The sequence below is a fragment of the Triplophysa dalaica genome, chromosome 10 (assembly GCF_015846415.1).
Source record: "Triplophysa dalaica isolate WHDGS20190420 chromosome 10, ASM1584641v1, whole genome shotgun sequence".
Taxonomy (NCBI): Eukaryota; Metazoa; Chordata; class Actinopteri; order Cypriniformes; family Nemacheilidae; genus Triplophysa; species Triplophysa dalaica.
The window spans coordinates 13,021,057-13,043,519 of record NC_079551.1 but is presented as its reverse complement, the minus strand read 5'-3'; the positions used below and the strand labels follow the sequence as shown (position 1 = coordinate 13,043,519).

General features: G+C 38.6%; 1 protein-coding gene across 15 annotated transcripts in view; it reads right to left on the bottom strand.

Moving 5' to 3' along the window:
* Positions 1 to 6,315: 6,315 nt before the first annotated feature.
* Positions 6,316 to 22,463, bottom strand: part of ptprsa (protein tyrosine phosphatase receptor type Sa) — a 156,271-nt gene continuing 140,123 nt past the window's right edge. For all 15 annotated transcript variants that reach the window (XM_056758615.1, XM_056758622.1, XM_056758618.1 and 12 more), the window contains 10 exons: positions 20,216 to 20,391; positions 18,597 to 18,716; positions 16,183 to 16,337; positions 15,783 to 16,068; positions 14,520 to 14,698; positions 13,445 to 13,571; positions 13,234 to 13,359; positions 11,137 to 11,291; positions 10,275 to 10,410; positions 6,316 to 9,983 (listed from right to left, as the gene is read on the bottom strand). In XM_056758615.1, the coding sequence (XP_056614593.1) occupies positions 9,915 to 9,983; positions 10,275 to 10,410; positions 11,137 to 11,291; positions 13,234 to 13,359; positions 13,445 to 13,571; positions 14,520 to 14,698; positions 15,783 to 16,068; positions 16,183 to 16,337; positions 18,597 to 18,716; positions 20,216 to 20,391 (1,529 nt within the window). In that variant the 3' untranslated portion in view covers positions 6,316 to 9,914. The remainder of the gene's footprint in view (positions 9,984 to 10,274; positions 10,411 to 11,136; positions 11,292 to 13,233; positions 13,360 to 13,444; positions 13,572 to 14,519; positions 14,699 to 15,782; positions 16,069 to 16,182; positions 16,338 to 18,596; positions 18,717 to 20,215; positions 20,392 to 22,463) is intronic.

Genomic DNA, 22,463 nt, shown 5'->3' with positions numbered 1-22,463 from the left:
GTTTCACCCCAAATCACTGCGTTTCCATGTAATTAAATTAAGAGCCTGCTGCCATGCCCACTGGGCAGCTTGTCAACCCGCCCTTTTAATTGGGCACGGGCACCTGCAGAGCCATGCCAACACCTGATGCCCATAATGCCACCCTGGCGCTAGGGTACAGATCAAGGTCAAGCCCGTCACACTGTTTCACAACACGATGTGTGAACACACAAACACAATCACACACACTCACAGCTCTGGAAACAACAGGAGAAACAACGTTAAGCTTCAATCTCAGACTGGTTCAACTCTCTCATCATTTAACTCAGAGGGGGACGAGTTGCACGCCCGACAGAATTCATGCCCTCTATCACAGCATTCGGAAAATCACAGCAAGATTCCAGATTATGGCTATAACAGCATCTGAATCAATGTGATATCTGGACAAATAAGATTATGAGTATGATATAGATGATCTGCAAAAATTATATACACATATACATATACATATACACATATACAACAAAACCCAGTATTACCACTTCTCACACCATTGTAATAAAATATAAAAATAAAACACAATAACATAACATGACATGATATAATATGACATGATAGACATGGCATATAACATAACATAACATGACATAACACAGCATAACATAACATAACATAACATAACATAACATAACATAACATAACATAACATAACATAACATAACATAACATAACATGACATAACACAGCATTACATAACATAACATAACATAACATAACATAACATAACATAACATAACATAACATAACATAACATAACATGACATAACACAGCATTACATAACATAACATAACATAACAAAACATGACTTAACATGACATAGCACAGCATAACATAACATAACATAACATAACATAACACAGCATAACATGACATGACATGACATGACATGACATGACATAACATAACATAACATGACATAACACAGCATAACATGACATAACACAGCATAAAACAACATAACATAACATAACATAACACAGCATAACATGACATGACATGACATAACACAGCATAACATAACATAACATGACATAACATAACATAACATAACATAACATGACATAACACAGCATAACACGACATGACATAACACAGCATAACATGACATAACACAGCATAACATAACATGACATAACACAGCATAACATGACATGACATGACATGACATGACATAACACAGCATAACATAACATAACATAACATAACACAGCATAACATGACATGACATGACATAACACAGCATAACATAACATAACATGACATAACATAACATAACATGACATAACACAGCATAACATGACATAACACAGCATAACATAACATAACATAACATAACATGACATAACACAGCATAACATGACATGACATAACACAGCATAACATGACATAACACAGCATAAAATGACATAACATAACATAACATGACATAACACAGCATAACATGACATGACATGACATGACATAACACAGCATAACATAACATAACATAACATTACATAACATAACATAACATAACATGACATAACACAGCATAATATAACATGACATAACATAACAACATAACATAACAACATAACCCGTCATAATTAGAGTCCCCATTTTATAAGACAGGAAGTGCAGACTTAATACATATTAAACCTACCAAACATCAAAAAGAAGAATACAATACACAATAATACGAAAACAAATTAGAAAATAAATTTGATCAAAATATGTTACATAACATAACATGTAATTTAATCACACAAATTGCTCAATTCACGTCTGGTGTGAACCCAAAATAACAGCAATTTGGATGATTGAATGATGAATAGTTGTTTTTAGTGTGATGGTTTGTGACATATTATCTTTGTTTTGTAATTTTATGCTCAAAACTGATTGTACTGCTGCTCGTCTTGGCCAAACTCATGTGAAAGAAATTTCTAATGTTTTAATGTTAATTAAATTATTAAAAAATGAAACTACACTTATTTCAAATTACACGTTTTTGAAGAATAATGCGGTAGTCAATAATTTGCTAAATATGATACCCAATTTATAATGCTTCCAGTTAAAAAACTAAATTAAAATTATATTAAAAAAATTATATTAACTGAAAATGACATAACCAGCATATTTTGCATTCTTTCTTTGTAAAAAACATTACTCCAATTTTTTACGTCTACACAGCAATTTTGTGATATCGCGTTATGCACTACACATGCAATACTTGAATATCTTGCAGCCCTAACTATTTCATTTAATATAAACCCACACAGAAATGTGGTTACTTTGTTTGTCACTCATTAGGTCTTAACTTGTATAATTGGGCAGATGTTGTCAATAGTAAATTGCAAACTAGACCAGACTTTATGTTGATCGTCATGAGTCTGTCTACTGACTGTAAAACCCCAAGACTTTCGATCACAGCAATAATGAGTTTTACCCTCAAGCTTTTATGGTCAATAATTACAGAACAAACATCTTCAGACACGTTCAAACAAACTCACACAAGTTATAAATCAATCACCACAAAGACTTGAAACGCAACGCAGGAAAACTACCAAATAAGGCCGCCGTCAGTCCAATCTGACCTTTGCACAGGAAATACTTGTTTCCAAAAACAAAACAAAATCATTTTATGGTGCAACACAAACAAAGAAACAAAGTTTAGAAGTCATTTAAACAGCCGGACTTCATCCGTGACTATAATCATCCAAAATTATTTTGTTAAGAATAGAAACCTTCAAAAGAGTTTCCACGGTAACCACTGCAAGACCGGTATGACTACTAACAGCCTTGCATGTTAGTTTAATGAGCTTTAAATGAGTTTGTTATGGGAAAATATTAAGGATCAAGTAGTGTCCAGTTAGGCAGCACACATTGTACTTCTCATTGAAGTTTATGCTACAAACATCATTATAGAGCAGGTTAATTCCACTTTTCATCACTAGAGGGCAGCAGAATGACAAACTTGTGTTTGAGAGAGATAGAGAGAGAGAGAGAGAGAGAGAGAGAGAGAGAGAAATATGCAAGAGAAGATTTGCCCTTCATGGTGCAGAAATTATTTTAGGGTGAAAAGATACAGAAGCATTTACACGGTGATGATAAAATAAATTTCACAAATGCTTGTTCTAATTTTATCCAAACGAAAAACACAGGAAACCACAACAATTCCCTAACCACAAATAAACTGAATATCTTTCAGATATTACCAAAGATTTAAACCTGCAAAACAAACGCAACCCAAATGCATAAATCAAATATACAATAAAATTAGATACAAATTATAAATAAAAAATAAATAAATGATTAAAAATGATTAAAAAATCTATTAAATGAATCAATGAAATGAAAAAAATAATTTTAATAATGAAACAGTATTTAAAAATATATGTTTGTATAAATATATACATTTTATACATTAAAACAAAGTAAAAAGAGAAAAAATATGTCTTTAATATAGTTTAAAATGAGATCAATATTTGTTTTGATGGAAATCTCTAGAATAGATAAACTTGTTTATTAGAATGGGGTTTCCCAATACTTTTGATATATATCATATATATATATTTATATTATATATACTGTATAAAACGTTGTCATCATATCTCACACTAGCAATCCCCTCTGACTCATGTGTTGGTTGGTTTGGATTACACTGGGTCAGATGATGCTTGTTCGACATTAATGTTGTTCCAGAACGTTGACCCAGCATCCCGTCCTACATGAGATGTGTTATTCTCCATAAGTGCTATATAAGGACTTCTTGACATACTGTAGTTATAAGACCCCAGCAGCTCTTGTCTACATAAACATGCATACCACCAAGTGAAGGGCTCGCCGTGCAGAAGTCAGCCGCCCGTGAACAGTGATTATGAAGGGTTGCGTGCAATCTGTCAAATTGTCTCATTTACATAATAAACTCCGAAGAGCAGACACTCCAAGATAAACCGCAAATGTATTCAAGCGAATGTTCAGAAAGAAGTGATTTGCTTCGGCAAAAAGGTCACGGGTAAGGTTGCCCAAGAATTGGATTACCATAATATGAACCTCAATATTTCACTTAACACGGTTTAATATGGAGTAGATTGTAGTTTTTGAAATACACACTGTATTTGCTTTTCAACCCATTAGTCCAGAAACTCTATAAACAAATTGTGAGATTGAAACTGATTTATGTTAATAAACTTTTGTCCTTCGGTGCTTTAAAGATGTGTAGTTTTTTGGAGGTTATATTGACAGAAATGCAATATAACATAAATAACTATGTGTTCAGAGGTGTGTCATTAAAATAAATGCGTTATCTCCTTCAACAAATAAGCCAAAACTTGACGACATCTTAGTTCTGTGTCAGCCACCGTATTGCTTTGAAAGTGAGGGGGTGAGCCGCTGGTTGCAATTCACAACCTCACCACTAGATAAATTTCAAACACTGGACCTTTAACACAAACAGCAAACAAACAAACGTTGAATCATTTCTCATATGAACTATAACAGCAGAAGCACTGAACTGAGGTCCTGCTCCAACAAAGGTGATTAAATTGTTGTATGCAATCCCATAGAAGCTCTCCGCCGCTCATTAAAATCGCACGCAAGCACTTTTATCAGTCAAAAAACACAATTAAATATGAAAAGCAATTGCTCGGTGTGAAATCCATCTTGTGTGTGTCCTCCAAAACAAACAACACAAAAGGGATTTTGGGCTCTTGCACAAGTGTTCGTTTTTCATGGCTGGTGTCATTTGTAGCTTGGCTCCGCCATGGGCAGCCGACATTTATTTCATTTCTGCAGCTGCGATGTAAACCCGCCTTTGTCAGCTCCTTGATAAAAGTACTAATGAGTTCGTGATTAATGTGGAAAGTAATTAGACCCGGATCTCCCGTCACCTTTTCTTCTTCACCGTTTATTAACGTCCTATTGCTACGATTTTATTTGTATGTTTTGTTATGATTTGACTTTTCCCATGTGACGTAAGGTTTAGGAGCGGGGTTAGGGGAGCAATTTATCATTGCTTTGCCACCTCTTGAAACTAGCATTTTTAGATAAATTAGCTTTTGCGGCTGTGATTTTAGGGTTCGAGTTGAGATAAGGTGTTGGTTAGCCAACTCCTGAAGTATTTGCGACTTCTTTTGAAATCGTGCTGAGTGACATGAAAAAGAAGAAATTCATGTTGATAAACACAAATTAATAGATTTACATTTTGTGACAATTTCACGAAATCCCTTAAACTGGCTTGCTTAGTTAGACCAAACGTCCCATAACATTCATTCTCTTTATATAGACTAGGCCTTTCATGTCAAATGGTTTGCCAGCGGATGTGCCTTGGGATAATAGGCTGTAATTAAAAACGCTAACAACCATCAATGTACGACAATTTTATTCATGAAATCACTTCAATGGCCTACACTGAGTGTATTAAACCAGAGTAATTTTATTTGAAATATTAAAACTAAGTTAAAGTTAAAATGTAAATTTAATACGAATTTATTTGAAACATATGCTTTTTGCATAGCGGTATGAACCATCAAAGGTGATAAGGTAAAGCTAAGAGCGGTCCAGACCAACCTTACGAAAGTATGACTTAACTAAGAAGGTTTCTGGAAACACGTATTAACGATAAGGTACAGCTTAAGGTATCATTTAAGGATGCCGTAGCGTTAAAAAGGTTTCAGGAAACCCTGGTTCTTAAAGTGCACTTGAAATCCAAATTCAATTTTTTTGGCTTTTAGTTAAATAACAATTCTGTCATCTTGCATTCAAGCACAAGTGTTGAAAACCTTTATGTGAGTCTTTCTTCTGTGGAATACAAAAAATATATATTTGAGAAATGTCTGTGGGGTTTTGTGTCCATTCAATGAAAATCATTGGAGTTCATTGTCCAAAATATCAGCATATAAAGAAACTCATAAAGGTTTGGAATGACACAAATGAATAAATTTAGTTTTTTTTAGCAATTAACAATCTGAAAGTCATTACTTTATACATTATGGGTCACTAAATAAAAACATGATGCCACAGGTGGCAGGTTGATATGTTTGCATGTGAAAAAATATGAACGTGAGCTTATGGATGTAATTACAATTCAGGTATCAGAGCAGATTGTGAAATAATTGATGGTGTTTGGCTTTATCTGTCATGTGTGATGACGGTGGAATTGTCTTCCATACGCAATTTCATCTCGCCATCTGTCTCTCAAACCGAACTTGTCCAATTTTAATCATCATGTGTAATGCAAAATTAATTTACATATAACTCAAATTTAAGTATGACACAAAAACATGGCACTCGATGTATTCAGACAACATTTCTTTAATACAAAGTCAACATATCTACATACACAGTGGTTTCAAACCAATTATTGTGTGTCCACCAGAAATAACAGTTTGAAAGCGATAGCACATGGCTTTCGTACGATAAAAACTATTTTCTCGTTCGAGTTTGGCTTTTTTTCTTCTTTTTGTTGGCCGTTGTATTAATACGTTCACTTTTGTATATTGGTTCGTCATTTAATGTTCCCTAATCAGTTCGACTTAGTTTGGCTCCTGTCGTCAAAGGTCCAACATCGTAGGACAAAAAGTTCTTCCATTGTTGATTTTGAGTCCAATCGTGCAAGAGTCCGATTCCAAACGAAAGTTCATGAAACACACAAAACTCCCAACAGTTTTAAAGGCAGCGCTGGAATTTCCAGGTTCCAAGTTCTCTCCGCTCTCATACTTCGTCCCGTAACGAAAAATCCCCAAAGTAAAAAAATAAAAGTATACAAACATGGCATGCATTCATAAACTTCTACATCTTTGCTATGAACAACCTATAATAAAAGAATGATTAAGGAGATGGAACAGTGGGGCAGTGGTGAGAGATGCTCTGTATGCTAGCTACGATGTCATGATTGCTAATCGCTAAACACGCAACCAATGAAGACAATTTGCTCTCGCTGCTCGTATGGCATTTTTATAGGCACTGGCTGCGCTAGCCCTTCTTCATCCAAATTTAACGACCAAAAATTTGGTAAAAATAAAAATTACAATAAAAATAGGTAAAAACACCTCTTGTGTTATCTTTTACTTAATCAAAAGAGAGCAATTAGAAACCATATTTTGCAAAAAGTTTTCTCTCACATTGTGACTTTTTATAACAATTAAGCACATTTCCATTCTCGCTACCGCAATGCAAAAAAGTTACAACGTTAGCATGCACCAAAGTCATTTACATTCTTTAAGGAGAACAGCTTCTGTTAAATGTTATATCCTTTAAGTGCGATACATATTGATTTATTTGATAATTGCGGAATTGAATGTGCATGGTTGTATTTGTGGTGCCACTTTAATTCACATCGAACAAACAATGATACTTTAAGATTACTTAATGCACTTGCTTAACCTTTACAAAATAATGTCACAATGCCAAACAAATGATTTCTAATTTCTTTCTTTTGATTGGCTTAATTAAAAAAAACTCGTCCTTTAGATTAAAGAGCTCCATCCAAAAATGAAGTGGAGACGTGGCACCCGAAGACTTACGGGAAAAGAAGAGCCTTCAGTATTTCTCTCACCACTGGGCTTGAGTGTGTGGCCGCTAAGATAAGAAAAGAACGAGTGAACGGGTGAAAAACGAGAGAAATGGAGGGATCCCAGATAAACAGAGCTGTTAGTGTGAGACAAAGTTTTCTTTCAAAACTCTGGAAGGTTTTTGCCATTAGCATAAACTTCTTTTGTTTATCTCAGTATTGTTCAAAGACACAAATCTTGTGGGTCAATTTATACAAATACATATAATATATATTTGTTTATTTACAGTCATTATATCCAGGATCGTAGCTGATACCAAAACATTCTGTGGTTGTAAAGTAAATAAAAAAAGTCAAAACGTAAAAAAAGGGTTTTCACAGATATGGGCTGTAACAAAATGTAGTTTATTTTATTTCTTTTTTTTTTGTTCAATTTCAACGTTTCGTAAATCAATTCTACATCTTATAAAAGTAATACTTCAGTTAATACTAGTATTTCTAATCAATAACAATAGTGATTCAATCTGCCCTTGAACTCAAATCAAAGGCGTTCCGGCTCTGACCGCAATGATTCATGGGAAATTTTTGCATTTCTTAAAATGCATTTTCCCAGCCTGCTGAAAAACAAAAAACAAGTCATACATGATTTCATACACACAATTCATCATTTTCTGGTGGTATAAAAACGAACGCCCCCTTCTGAAAAATAGAAAAAAAACATTACACAAAAAAGGCTATTCATAAGATCTGGATACATCTTTATATTCTGCATTTAAATATATGTGCGAGTGTGTGTGCATACATCCCACGCGTATACACGCACAAACACATCTCACGTAACTCTTCTACAGTGAAAAAATAGAATGTCTTTTAACATAACATGAGCAAAATGAGCATTATTTTTCCTTGCGAATGAAAAAAAATGAGTACAGTATCTTGTTAAAAAAACAAAACGATGAAATCAATTGAGTGTTAAACAAACAAAATAATACAACAACGTATATATTTTATCATATGATGTTAACAAGAATAAGGCTTTTTTGGAAATAAGATTACACACGGCTCCTTTCATTCTCTCACCAATCAGAACACTCCAAGCACAATTCATTCTTCAAAATAGCCAATCCGTGATTAAGAAGAGACTCCTCCCACTCATGCACATGTACAACAGCCCTACCCACAACAATATACATCCGAACATAGCTGTACCGTTATTTTTGTAAATGATTGCCCGTTTCTTGCTTTTTAGCGAAAATCTACCTGCTGGCAAATCTCTCGAAAACTAAATGACTGAATTAAATGGGCAGTGCACGTCTTCCTTCGTTTTGGGGCATCGTGAAATGGATTAAGAACCGGGACCAAAACACATTCACTCGAGTCTATCCAGTCCGCTCGATCACAATCCTCACACGTACAGCATAATGGAGCGAAAGCAGCATGTTTGGTATCGAGAGCGACGGACGAAAAACACGGGTGTAAGACAAAAACTTGAAATCATGGCAATGAACGTTGGTCACTGGGGACACTGTAATAACGAAAACGAAAACTTTCCCAACAAGGCCGTCCCAACATGACGAATCATGCAATCGGTTCCTCTCGGTTAAGGTCGCGCACCTACTGGCTCACAGGAGAATGGAGGAGGAGCTACATCGGCAGAAACGTTTGCTAGCGTGTCCTCAAAGCACCGTTAACTGCGACTGGGTTTTTAACGTACGACGTCGTTAACGCAGAATGCCTTGAGACGTGTCGAGTCTCTTGTCGGAGACTTACTTCGCAAATCAGTTAGCTTCTTAAGTGGCTTCCAGGATTGTGTGGAGGAGAAGCTTGGAGAAATCATTTGTCGTCTGTTCGTACCGTCGCTCCAAATGCAACAAGATCTCCTTTCGTTGGGTTTGAAACGCCATTTAAAAACTGTACCTGCGAGTTTCCACCGTAGTAAACGAGGCAAGATTTTGCCACAATCGTAAGTTAACCGTTTATCCAACCAGGTTGAGTTGCTTGTTTTGTTCGTTTCTCCACCTGGCATTTCCTTCATCGTTTTATGTAAAATGTTCAAAGTTCGTTTGGATCTAAATGACGCACACATGTCCTCCACATCAGAACACTTGAGGTAAGGTTAGTGGTCCGACACCTCGATCGTTCCCCTCCTACAGCCTGAGCCGTGACGTTTGCTTCCTCCTCGTGAGCTGGGTGTGTATATGGTCCGTGTCAGCCAATTGGAATTATTCGTGACGGCGTTTCCGAAAAGTCGAATCGTTAAAAATTTCCCATTGTGTTTCCGTATTCGAATGTTGAGTGTTTGTCGTCGTTTCAAGCGAGTTCTTATGGCTCAGGAGGCTGTCGGGGGGGAGGGGGGTTGTGGGGGAGGGCGAACAAAATGGCTTTTTACGTTGCATAGTGATCGAAACTTCCTAGGTACTCCAGAGCTGCCTGATAGCAGAACTGATACTCGTCCTGTAGATGTGGAAAAAAGGAAACGTGGTTTGAAAAGTTCAAGCTTTGGAGTACAATAGAGTAAATAACAACACATAGCAAAAACGTAACTATTTTACGATGTGGCTAGATCATACAAATAAGTACAATCTCATCCGTACATTCTGGTTAGGGGTGGCCCTTCAAAATTGCGTTTCTAGCAATTGCACGTTTATGTACGATTCAAAACGTCGGAATTCATACGAATAAGCCACCTCGTAAAAAACTTACAAATCAGATCAGATTGGTGAATACCATGGTCAAATGTCTCACCTCTGTCTGCACCATCGCTGGTCGTTGCGTTCTAAGCATTTTGACGGTCTGGAAGATGTCCACCACGCCCTCATAACGCATCCTCTCCAGCACGATACTGAGTGTGATAAAGACTCCGGTGCGACCGACACCGGCGCTATAAAAAAAACAGTCGATTATGAGCTCTTGGAATCAAACATTCACGTACATCACCGTTCGCATACTTGTGCCGAGACACGCCATACTTTCTTTCAAGAATAGGTAGTACGCCGTTGCGATTAAACCCCACTCAAACGCACAGCCGCTGAGCCGGTCTCGCTTTGACAGCGCTTGAAATAGGAGTCTTAAGTCTAATACTCCGAGGCCTCCTTTATAAGCTGCTTTGGTGCCGAGAGTCTTCACCGACCCGACAATAATTGATATGACAACAGGCTTACGGATCGAAAGCGACGTGGATGTTGGGAAAGCGAGTACGGAGGTTAGATGGAAACCGTGCTGTTTGGATTCATTAGGCAGAACTATTTGGACATTTCTTTGGTAAAATACTGTTTGGCGATGAAGACAGAAAGGATAAAGGAAGAATCCACTCGCTCTCCAGGCAGCCGGTCGCATTGCTCTTCACTGAGTGTGAAATCTGAGGGGCGTGAAGTCGCGCTGAATGAAGGGATTTACACTTCCATTCACTGTACGTAATCATGCAATTAATGACAAAACCATGTGTCTCCATTAGATATGAAAGCCGTGGGAGAGATGAGCTGAGAAGACAGAAGAGAGGGATGAGGACACACACAAATATTTCACAGAATGAGAGAGAAAGCAAATAGCCGACGGAAGAAAGAGATCAGGTTTGTATAAAAGAACATCAAAGGGTGCGTGCGCTCACCTGCAGTGGACCGATATAGGCCCGTCCTGTCCGAACTGCTCCTTGGTTTTATGCACCTGCCCGATGAAGTCTATGAAACCCTCTCCGGATTTTGGCACCCCCTGTTCCGGCCAGTCGGTGAACTGGAACTGCCGCACGGTCCTGGACTGTCCGTCCTGCAAGCGAGACCACACAGAGATAAAGAGATAAATGTCAAGAGCGTTCATGTCAATCACCCTCCGTCAGAACCCTCGCCCGGATCTTTATTCCCGACACAATCCCTTCTTTCACGGCACGAGATGGTTCCCGGATCAGTCAATCAGTGACCTTATCCAAACGGATGCTGACAAGCCCGACGGAGAGCTGCCATCCCGATGCTAGATTACGCGACCGAACATCAACCCTCTCATCTCGACTCCGCTCGCACTCCAAGTTGTGTCACAGATTTTTTATTCGCTGGAATAACTCTGCGTTAAGGGAAATCGATGGTGCGGCTGGCATGACGAGAGCGGGCTGCTGGAGACAGTGCTAAATGGAGTGATCCGGGCGGGTGATCGATGGGCCGACTTGTGCTTTGGAGTACCCCGTGGCGTTGGAGCTGATGGATGAGCGGAGACCTCGACGCCCCTCCGATGAAGGAGAGAGAAGGAAGTCTTTGGCTTTGAAAGAAAAATAATCGAAGGGAAGTTCCGGCTGGACGATTAAATTAGGTTTAAGGAAGGGGCGGGAATCTTCACTTGTTCCTGCGGTGCAAGTCTATACAAGACGCTAAACACATTTCATCTCAATACCTGCCGGATCAGACACATTAGAAAGTTGTCAAAATGTCATTATAATGATCGCGATGTATTCACCACGCTACAATTACGCAACTTGTGATCGTTTAAATGCATTTTGTGATCTCATTGGACAAGTTTCCACTGTTTTCTAAAAATCTGTTATTGCTATGCATTGTTATATTGGTTAATGTACACAAATGCTAAAAAATATATTATTATTAGCAATAAAATATAATATAAAAGAATGTATGAATATGTAATATTTATTCTAAAACATATATAACATAATAAATCTCAGTAAATGACTATTAATACGTAAAATGAATACAAGTTAAACTCTTACTTTTGAAATAATATACATTAATATTAATAAAAAATAACATATTATCATTAATATTATTCACATTTATAATACTAATAAAACATAGCAGAATAAATATATGTCATATTTATATTAAAACATATTACAAAATGTTAAAATATCATTAAATCTATTAATAAATAAAATGAATAAATATAATATTATTATAAAATAAAATATATAATATTAATAAAATATTTCATATAAAATATTAATATGATCAATAAATGAACATAAATACATACAATTAATTAATGTAAACATAATACTTTTATATTACTGTGATTACTTTTTGCATTACATTATTTTTTATCTACTTGGCAACAACAGCTCTTAGGAAACAATTTTTTTCTTGAGAATAATTTTTTGAAGTGACTTATTCATATGAATTCATACAAATTAGCCACATCATAAAATACTATTTGCCTTGAGATTGTCAAAATCAAACCTCCATTCGCCATTTCACAACAAACATAAATCTCCTTCTGTTTTGATCACTGCTTCCGCCACAAAAGAAGTCCATGGTGCAACGTGATTCAGTGAGAAAGCGAGGTGTAAAACTGCCTGAAACGAATGACGCATGTGGTCTGAAGTGTCGAGCGGTGCGTGTCCAATGGTGTGATTGAAAACGTGATTCTAAACGCAGCGACTGCGAGTGCCTCGGCCTCTCTTCTGTTCCTCTCATCGGGCCGTGCGGACCCCCTCATCTGATGAAAGCTCTCTGAGGTTCAGCGGGCCGGAGTTTGATTACTGGAGAGTCCTGTCTGGATGACACAATTAAAGGGCTCGTCTGGTGTGACATCACTCATCTTCTCCTCCGGTCTGTCCGCCGGCGTCTTTGTGAACGAGGAGCCACTTGACCGATGAGGGTTTGAGTCGTTTCGGCTAAACGCTTGCAAGTTATAACCATATTTCGAAAAGCATCTAAATCTTATCATCATAAAATAAAGCTTTAATAAGCAACACAATTGGACTCACCCGAGCGTCTGTGACTTTAAACTCTCGGAGGATGTACTGAGGCATGTTGTACTCGGCCATCGGGTCCACCACGAAGTACTGATATCTAGCTGAACGCTCGGCGGGCCAATACTGATGACACTTTTCCTGTGAACACACACCACTCATGTTGATTCAACCCCATGACTTGCTGCAGAGTAGAAGGTTTGCCTCTTTTGTATGAGACACTCACCCGGCCCATCTCTCTGAGTTTGGTGAGCATCACTACGATGGTGGAGTTATTCTCCCATAACATCCTCCAGAAGTCTTCAGTGGTCTCTGCTAACGGCCCCTGCGTGGCTATATAAGCTTTCTGTTGTCTGCGGGAATGACAGAGAAAACATGGATGTGAGATGATCTGCGCAAAATCAATGTGAAATGAAGCTAAACTTCATGTCACAGCAGACAATAGCATCTTTGAGCATTTTTTTGTGATCTAAAAGCTAATATGAATAATAAATAAATTAACAATACATATAATAAAGTAATAAAAGCAGAGTCAGAGTTATTTTTTTAAGTTTTTATTATAGTTTTTAAATTACCATTTATTTTCAAATTTGTACTTTGGAAGTTATTTCCAGTTTTAGCGCTTTCGTCATGTTATTTTTGGCATATTTAAAAAATATATATATATTAATAATTTAAATATTACAATATATTTTATCTATTTATTTCTAGTTGATAAATATAGTGAATCATTTGAGTATATTTCTAAGTGGATTTTTTACACCTTTTTGTTTTTATGATTTTTATTTTAAATAATATGTCATTTTTAATATTGTTTTTTATTCTGATAAAAAAAATATAATAAATTATAAAGGAAGAGAAAGTTGACACATTTTAGTTAATGATAACAACCCTGGTCTCCTTTCTTATCTGTTGCCTCACATTTATTTACAAATTGTCACTTTGCAAGTTAATTCTAGTGACATTTTAAGCACTCTTGTCACGTTTTTCTTTTTGTCATATCTTTAAAATAAATAAATATTCATATTTTAAATATTACTATAGATTTTATTTCAATTTTATTTTTAGATTAATTCTTATTTATTTGTAGTTGATACATTAAGTGACTCATTTCTAAGTCGAATTTTGAAAACCATTTTATTTTTATGATATTTATTTAATATATTACAGAATATGTTTTATGATTTTTATATATTTTTTATTTTGATAAAAAATAAAATGTAACCAAATACTATTTTTTTAATAATAAGAAATATATGCAAACGTCTCTTTACCGATAAAAAGCATGAGCTGGTTCATACCTGTATCCATCGATAAAGCTGGAGTTGATATAGTCGGACCCCTCCAGGCCTCTGATTGGCTGCAGGCAGACTCGAGTGGTCTCGTAGGGCATGATGTTGACCAGACGGTTTTTAAATTTGTTACATGGCAGATTGGCACTTATGAATCGGGACGTGTGGGCTTTGGAGTTGGCCAAACGCTGCGGGGAGAACACAACACACAAAAATGAATCAACAAATCATAGCACGAGAAATCCTGCTCTACAAAGCATCATATTAACCATTAAAATGCATCTTGATTGTCTTTCAGATTTTTCTGGCTGCACCTGAACACCGTGACTGAGCATATATGTGTGACTTATTTTCAAGAGAATCTTTTCATTGTAAGTGTGGTTGAGTTTCAGACGTTCACTCCTGAGGGATTGTGCTGATAAACATCACATGGCCGTCTAACGGTCCCCACTTTTATTTTGTTTTTTTTATGGCTGTTTTGTCCACCCCACCTGTGTGTTTGTATACCGACGAGACTCGGTGACCCAGATTCCGTGCGCTAGCAGGAAACACCGTCAGCTCCCATTGTTGTTATAATTACCCAAAATCCATCCATCGTCCATCACAGAATCCCGCTCGATAAAATCACTTACGGCCAATGGCGAAGTGGGTCACTCATTTTTAGGACGCTGGTTGCGCTGCGGTTCTGCACGCACACGCTTCTCCAGCTATTCTGTTACGATCAAAATTAGGACTTGTAACCTCCAATTAGCATCAGTAGTGCTAAGGTACCATTCTTCCCTTTCTAGGTCAGATGTCTGAAAAGGTCTGTGGAACGCTCTGGCTGTTCCGGCAGGTTAAGCCTTTAGCCAAATCCGTTTGGTTCATGCTCCAGGACGTTTTCTCTCCGTTTCGCTGGCTGTTTTGCTTTCGAGTAGTTTTCAAAGAGGCACCTGAAAGGCCCTGTGAAGCTCAGCGGGGAGAGTCAGTCATGAACCGAACTGCTTAAGTAATAAACGCCGGCAGGTGGAGTGTGTCGGGACGTCCGCTGGGCTTCACAGAGGTCGGCGCGGTCAACCCCGTTACCCACACGTGTCATCCTTCTTAACCTAAAATCTCTCATACAGGCCCCGTCAGATTAGCCTTAAAACAAACGCTTGACCTGAACACAAGTGCATGTTTTTTGGCCTCATGTTTCCTCCCTGCTCAACAAAAAGCTGAAAAGATGTTGTAGAAACGTAAGGCCTCCACAAAGAAACCCCTAAATATGGGATCAACCAAACTTGCGATTACCTTAAACTCCAGCTCCATACCGCTGACGTGTTCCCCTGTCTCCACCTGCGCCAGCTTCTGGATGTATGAAAAGAGGCTCCGGGCGGCCACCTCCGTGTTTCCGCAGGCGACGGCCTCCAGCAGGGCGTCGTGAATGAAGCTGTACTGGTCCTCCGTCTGCACCATATAGTTCCTCTGGGAGCGCATGAGGGTCACGTGACCGTAGATGTCCACCGTCTTCTCGTGTTTTATACGCTCCAACATGGCGTCGATCACGATAAAGCAACCCGTGCGACCCACGCCGGCACTGAAAACGCATTACATTTCTGTGAGCAATGTGCTGTTGTGCAAGGAAAGATTTACCATTCAGATCTTAGCTATGAGAACATGGAGGACCAGAAACACTTTCGGGGGTTCCGACCTGCAGTGGGCGATGATGGGGCCGGCGTCAGGCGGATTACAGGTCTTTACCCTCCTGAGGAACGCCAGGAACGGGGTGGGGTACTCGGGAACGCCGTGGTCCGGCCAGGCAGTGAACTGGAACTGTCGAACTTCACGCTTTTCACTGGAACCGTTCTGAAATATCAGATGACAAGAAAATCAACATACGCAGAAACCAACGCAACAATACAGTCATGAGTCGTGATGGATGGGTCAAAGTACAGACATAGAAAATAGCAGTATTTAAACATTTCGTTCTCCTTAATTTCTACTTTTTTGTAAGAAAGAGATCAACATTTTTGGTTATGTAAACGTCTGTCGCAATGTTTGTCAGAGGTGACTGCAGAAAATGTATTTCTTGCTCAGTCTTTTTTTAGGTCCCGTTCTATGAAAAAAGGGGTTAAAATTAAGTGAGTTTATGTTAAAGACCAAAGTGTCAGTTATAATATATATATATATATATATATATATATTATAGATATTTTTTTAGAAAACATTAACTTCATTTTTATATTTCTTTAAGAAACTTCCATAATGTAATAAATAATATTACAAAATATTTCCAGAGCTAATATTCCTAATTTACGGTTTTTCAGATACAGTATTTGTATTGGAAAACAAGACAATAACAGAAAGAAAAAAAATCATTTATTTGCAGTGCAGCTGTGTTTCGATGCAATGAAGAAAGCCAGAAACAATAAGACGACGACAGAAAAGCTTCACAACGTCCTTCTACTTTTATCTTTCAGTTTTATTTCTCGTTCTGGACGCTCTTTGAAGGTTTTTTACATCTCAGCGCCGCTGCTCTTCTCACAGAGGCCTCTTTTTGCATAAATGAATAAATAAACGACGTAATTAAGAGCGAACTGGCCCAGTTTCGGGGATTTTTGTTCTTCTGCAGGCCGTGTTTTCTGCTGTGGATGTGTTTTTACGAATTCATGACTTCGGGACGGCTGCGGGCCACTGCAGGAGACACCGGCACATAAATACACAGATTTCCAGCCACTGTGCGTGTATATTTGTGCAATCAAAACACTGTTTACCCTCACGACACAAAACAATGTGTATTTACCGTTATGAGATGTAATGAATGCTGTATTGTCTATTTACACACGCACGCAGGCAGAGAAATTCCACAAGTGTAAATATTGTCCCATGATCGATCGCTGTAGGAACGTAACTCATTTGTCGCCGTCTTTCACGGCAAACATTGACGAATGCGAATCATTTGATTAATTTATTAGCATAATTCTATTAAAATACGCCATTATGCCGGCTTTAAAACAAAAAGCACCCTCTCAGAAGCTTCATAGCTCTTAGCGACGGTTTTTAATGAATACTGCCGCTCGTGTCTTACCGCGCCCTTCGCTACGGTAAAAGCTCGATCCATTTTAATTCACGTTAGCGTTTGACTGTAACTCACCGGCCCTTCTTCGTTTCTCTCTCTCTCTCTTCATCCACTTTGTGTTTTTACTTGACCGCTGCGTGTCTGGAAAGCCAATTTGCCATGGAGTAGTTTTTGCTCCGGCCACTTAGCTAAGTGCTTCTCTTTGGCAGGCGTAACATTAAAAGATGATGGATGTGGAATGAGGAGATTATAAAAACCTGAGCGCGCGCACTTGCGTACGCCGGCGAGATGAGGGCATTCGAGAAGCGTCCCAGTCGTCTCCACAGTCTACAATCATACTGTTGGCTTATTTATTTTTTGTGTGCCTGCTCACAAATAAAACTCTGGAGGGAAATAAAAGGCGAGTCGGAAAATGTCTTAAACGTGTAAAGTAAAGAGTTGCCAGGTGAAAGAGCGTGTCTCACGAACGCCAGTCTTTTCAACGGACCAAATAGGGCTTGACAGATGAAATGTTCAACGTTGACCTGAAGCCATTTTCATCATGAACGAATAAAATGTTCTGTTGCTTTTGAGTACAAGGGGACACCGGTTTTTAGTTGTCTTAAGGGACGGCGTGTTCTGCGGTGTTTTGTAAATCGTTGGTGTATGCACGCATGCATCAGAAGGATGTCTGATGGGTCAGATTTTGGTACATTAACAGTTTCTTGGGGCGAGTGTGTTGTAAATTGTTCAACGTTTGCGAACATTTAAGTAAATTATTTGCGCTACAGCCACTATTTGTAAATCCGAACAATACGCAAAAAACGCACGATACAACACAACTTAAGGATTGTCGCTACAACCAATTGTTAATTATGAGATACACAATCTCAACAGAATTCATCACGATTTGTCACTAGTGGCTAATTAATTTTAGGTAGTTCATAATTTGTAATTTCAGCACACTCTTCATTTACATAAGTGATGGTTAGATTTTATTGCAATAATCTTACGTTTTTAAAAAATTCACGTAGTGCAAGTTCACGTGAATCATCAGAAGGTCTTACCTTGTGTAAAGAGAAGGTTCGCACACAGAAAGTGGCAAGCTCGATGGTGTCCAGAAGCGTCACTTGGATCATCCCGTAGGTCTCCGTTCCTCTGCTGGGCCAGTACTGATCGCACTTGATCTTTGTGGATCGAGAGAAAAGAGTCAACGTTATTACATCTTACACAGACTCCATTCTCTTGAATCCAAAATTATTTACTTGCTTGCATTTACTCAGGTATTTTCATGCAAATATCTTCAGTCCTTTATTGAAATCGTCTCCGCGCTGAGGAATTACCGTGATATTGAACTAAACCTCGTTTTGGGTCAAACAACCATCTGATAGCTATTTCAAATGCAGACAATATTGTGCACGTTCGTGAGCAAAAGCATGAGGCGCCGCTTTCAAATGACATAAGAATTAAAAAGAATAAAGCAAATAAATCCAAACTAGGTCGAGACTGTTGGCCTTGCAGTTTTAGCTTTGATTTCACATTTTATTGGTTTTGTGAGCGAAGAACTTCTTAACATTAGATCACCTTAACTTTGTGATAACGATGCTGAATTTACTTACTTTGTCAAATTTCTGTCATCATAGTTTAAACTTGATCGACCTTGCTTTAGCAAAGCGGAAGCAGACTCGAAGCCATATATCTGTGTACAGTCGGTTGGAAAAGGCTAACCGGCTTTAGCTCCGGGGGTTCACACCTGCACGAATTCTCCTAGACGACCCGCGTCTCCCCCCACGTCACATCAATTACCCTGCTATAATGTTTTCCTTCCCCTCTTTGACACCTGGCACACTGACAGACCCCCGGCCCGCCACTTCCCTGATAAAAATTCACTCAATATGGAGAGTGGCGCGTCACGGGCGGCCAAGGCACACTGATGCGTTGTGACAGCAAAAGCGTACAGCTTTGACGCTTCCACCGGACGATCCGCTCGTTCTGATCTTATCTGACAGACCGCTAACAAGCCGCTCAAATGGTGTGAGAGAGACGTGATACTGACGTGAAGTACGTGGGAGTCCTGTTAAATCCCGCCCACTGTAGATTATCACCATCAACACAATACAAACTTTTTGCATGAGAATGTAGTATTAATAGCAAAAAATATACATATTAAAAGCTTGAGAGCAAAGCCAGACGATTTCAGTATCTTGAGTGCAAGAGATCTGGCTTGTTGTAGAGGAAGTCTTCAGCTAAAGAGATTCTCTACTTCCTCTCTCTCGCTCTCTTGGTAAATAGGCAGCAGCACTCTGATAGCGTTGAGAAAAGATTCTCTCCTTTCTCACCAGAGCCTCTTTCTTTATTTCTCTCCATTTTTCTCTGTCCGTTTGCTTATTCATTCATCCGGTAATGTCATTTCAACTGGAATAATGTCAATTTGTTCAGTCTGAGGGCCAGACACTAAAACAAGCGTGTAAGAGCAGTCGATGAAGTCTTAAAGAACGAAAAATCAAGTGTGCTTTTTATCTACACATCCCTTGCCGTGAACGCTGTCAATCATAAACTTCCTTCTGAAATGACTAAAACAATCCCAGAATGCACTGCACAAGCTCCAAAGAATGCAAATGCCAAAGATTTGATGGTAAGAAATTGAAAGTACGATTTTAGTAAAAAAAAAAATCATTAGTCTCACCCTTGACTTCTCTTCAAGTTTGGTCATCATGACGACAGTAGCCGATCTCTGCTCCCACACCATCCTCCAGAAGTCTCCGAACGTCTCCGGCAGGGGTCCTTGCGTGGCTATGTACGCATTCTGTTTCCTGTAGCCGTCGATGTAGTTAGAGTTGAGGTAGTCGCTGCCTACGATACCTGAAAATGAAGCAGGAGGATGGTAACTATGATAGAGCCAAAATAAAGTACAAAATAAAAATTAGACTACTTTTGCTGAAAACTTGACAAAAGTGACGAGTAAAAGTGTAAAAACTCTCTTCATTAGTTCCGAGTTTTAATATGACTGCTGGTGTCGCTGTGTGCGGGTCTGTGAAAAGGTTAAAAACGTTGCTTTCTACCCCACTTACGTGATTTAAAGTCACACTTTGGTAATAGGCTATTTCACAGCGTCTGACAGATATCCATCAGAGAAAATAATCCCCATGGAAACAACATCCATCAAGTTCTTTTGCTTCTGTCTCCGTTTCACACTTCTGGTTTTTCTGCTCTATCTAACTCTCTGAGGGCCGGCAGTGTCCACAGCGGCTGATTTAGGACCAGATGCTATACGATGGAATTAGGCTGGACTAGGAGTAAATCAGTGAGCAGAACCCAAACCGGACCCTCTCTCTCCCCTTTGGGCAGCCGGCAGTAAATCTCCAGTAAGCAGCCGAACTCTGTCCCTTCTAAGCTCTGCATCCGTGAGACGGCTAGAATGAACGTAAATCTCCTGTGAGCTACAGGTCACAACAGCCAGCCAAAGTTGGAGTCACTATTGCAGGTTTGAGATGTTCAGAGACCAAATAAATGTAGCGTTTCCTGGGATTTACATTCTTCGTAAATTTGCGCAACTTGAGATACAACTCGCATGTGTAGCGAAACGTTGCGGATTGAATTTAATATGTAGGGATGCTGTTTTAACCGAAACCCTGACTGCAAAACAGAAAACCGTTAATTGTCTCTCTATCGCCATCTATGTCTTAAACATAAATTGCAGGTTACTTTTTCTTTTTTACCTGACAGCTCGATATATAAATCTCTATAGTAGCTAATCGTGTAACAAAGTGACGGTTTTAAACAAAATTTGTGTATGCCATTACTACACACGGGGTCCCATGCTCGGCTCCAACCTCTCGCGAACAACCTACAAGTGGATTATTTAATTGTGCAGTTTACTCAACACGAAAGCCTCAATCACAAACACGGGCTGGCGGTGCTAAATTGCTGTTTTCACGCTTTAACAATGAGCGATGAAACACGGGCCACGCTAATTTTAGAGCCCCCCCAGTTCAGAGAAAAGGCAAAATTAGCAATCACAGGGAAAGAAAACGCCATTAAAAGCTTTCTGCCGCCTCACAAAGCCAGCGGAGGAGCTTGGCTTTAGTCATAGCTAAGTGAACAGAGGACGGCTGCCTGCTCGGATTGTTCTGCCGCTGTTTCTAATGGCAAAATCACTGCGCTGTAAAATGGAAATTTCAAACTTGATTAATTTTATGCATTTATGGCGCTGTCTTTGTGATGCTTTCGTTACGGCACGTTATTGCTAGCCTAAATTGGGTCGTGGTGAACTGTGGCGAAAATCAAGGTGATGCGGAAACCGGGGAGGGAATGCAAAACAGGAAGTGGAGGGGGGCGACTGTAAACAACACGAGGGAGTTTGAGGATTAACAGTTCGCATGGGGCGATGTCAACCAGGAACAAAGAGCTTTAAAGCGCTAATTTATGTATACATATTACTGGAATGCTGTAATGGAATTCTGGAAGTAAATTGGATGGTTTATCAGCCAATACAGCAATGCTACAAAACAAACTTCTGTTGGCTAAATTTCATGGTTTTGAAAGAGGGATGAAAGGAAGCTAATTTTTACTTTGTTATCAAAAAGCATTTTCTAGAAAGAAAGAAAGAGAAATATCAACACTCAGTTTGACGTAACAGAACAGTTGTGTTTCTTGCTTCTGAAAGTTGAAACAATATTTCAACTTATATTTCAAAACCTTCCACAAATGGAACCGCAAAAATCTTAAACTCAAAACCCACAAAGCAACATACTCAACAGAAGTCCGCAAAGAACTCTGGGAAATTTTCAATCTTACCGGAATACTATACAATTCTACTCCAGTATCATGTCAACCCATTGCATATGATCTGACTTTAAGTTGTGAATAACCATTCAAATTTTATGCTAGAAAATAAAATGAATTGATTTTTAAACCTTCATAAGTTTTTTAAA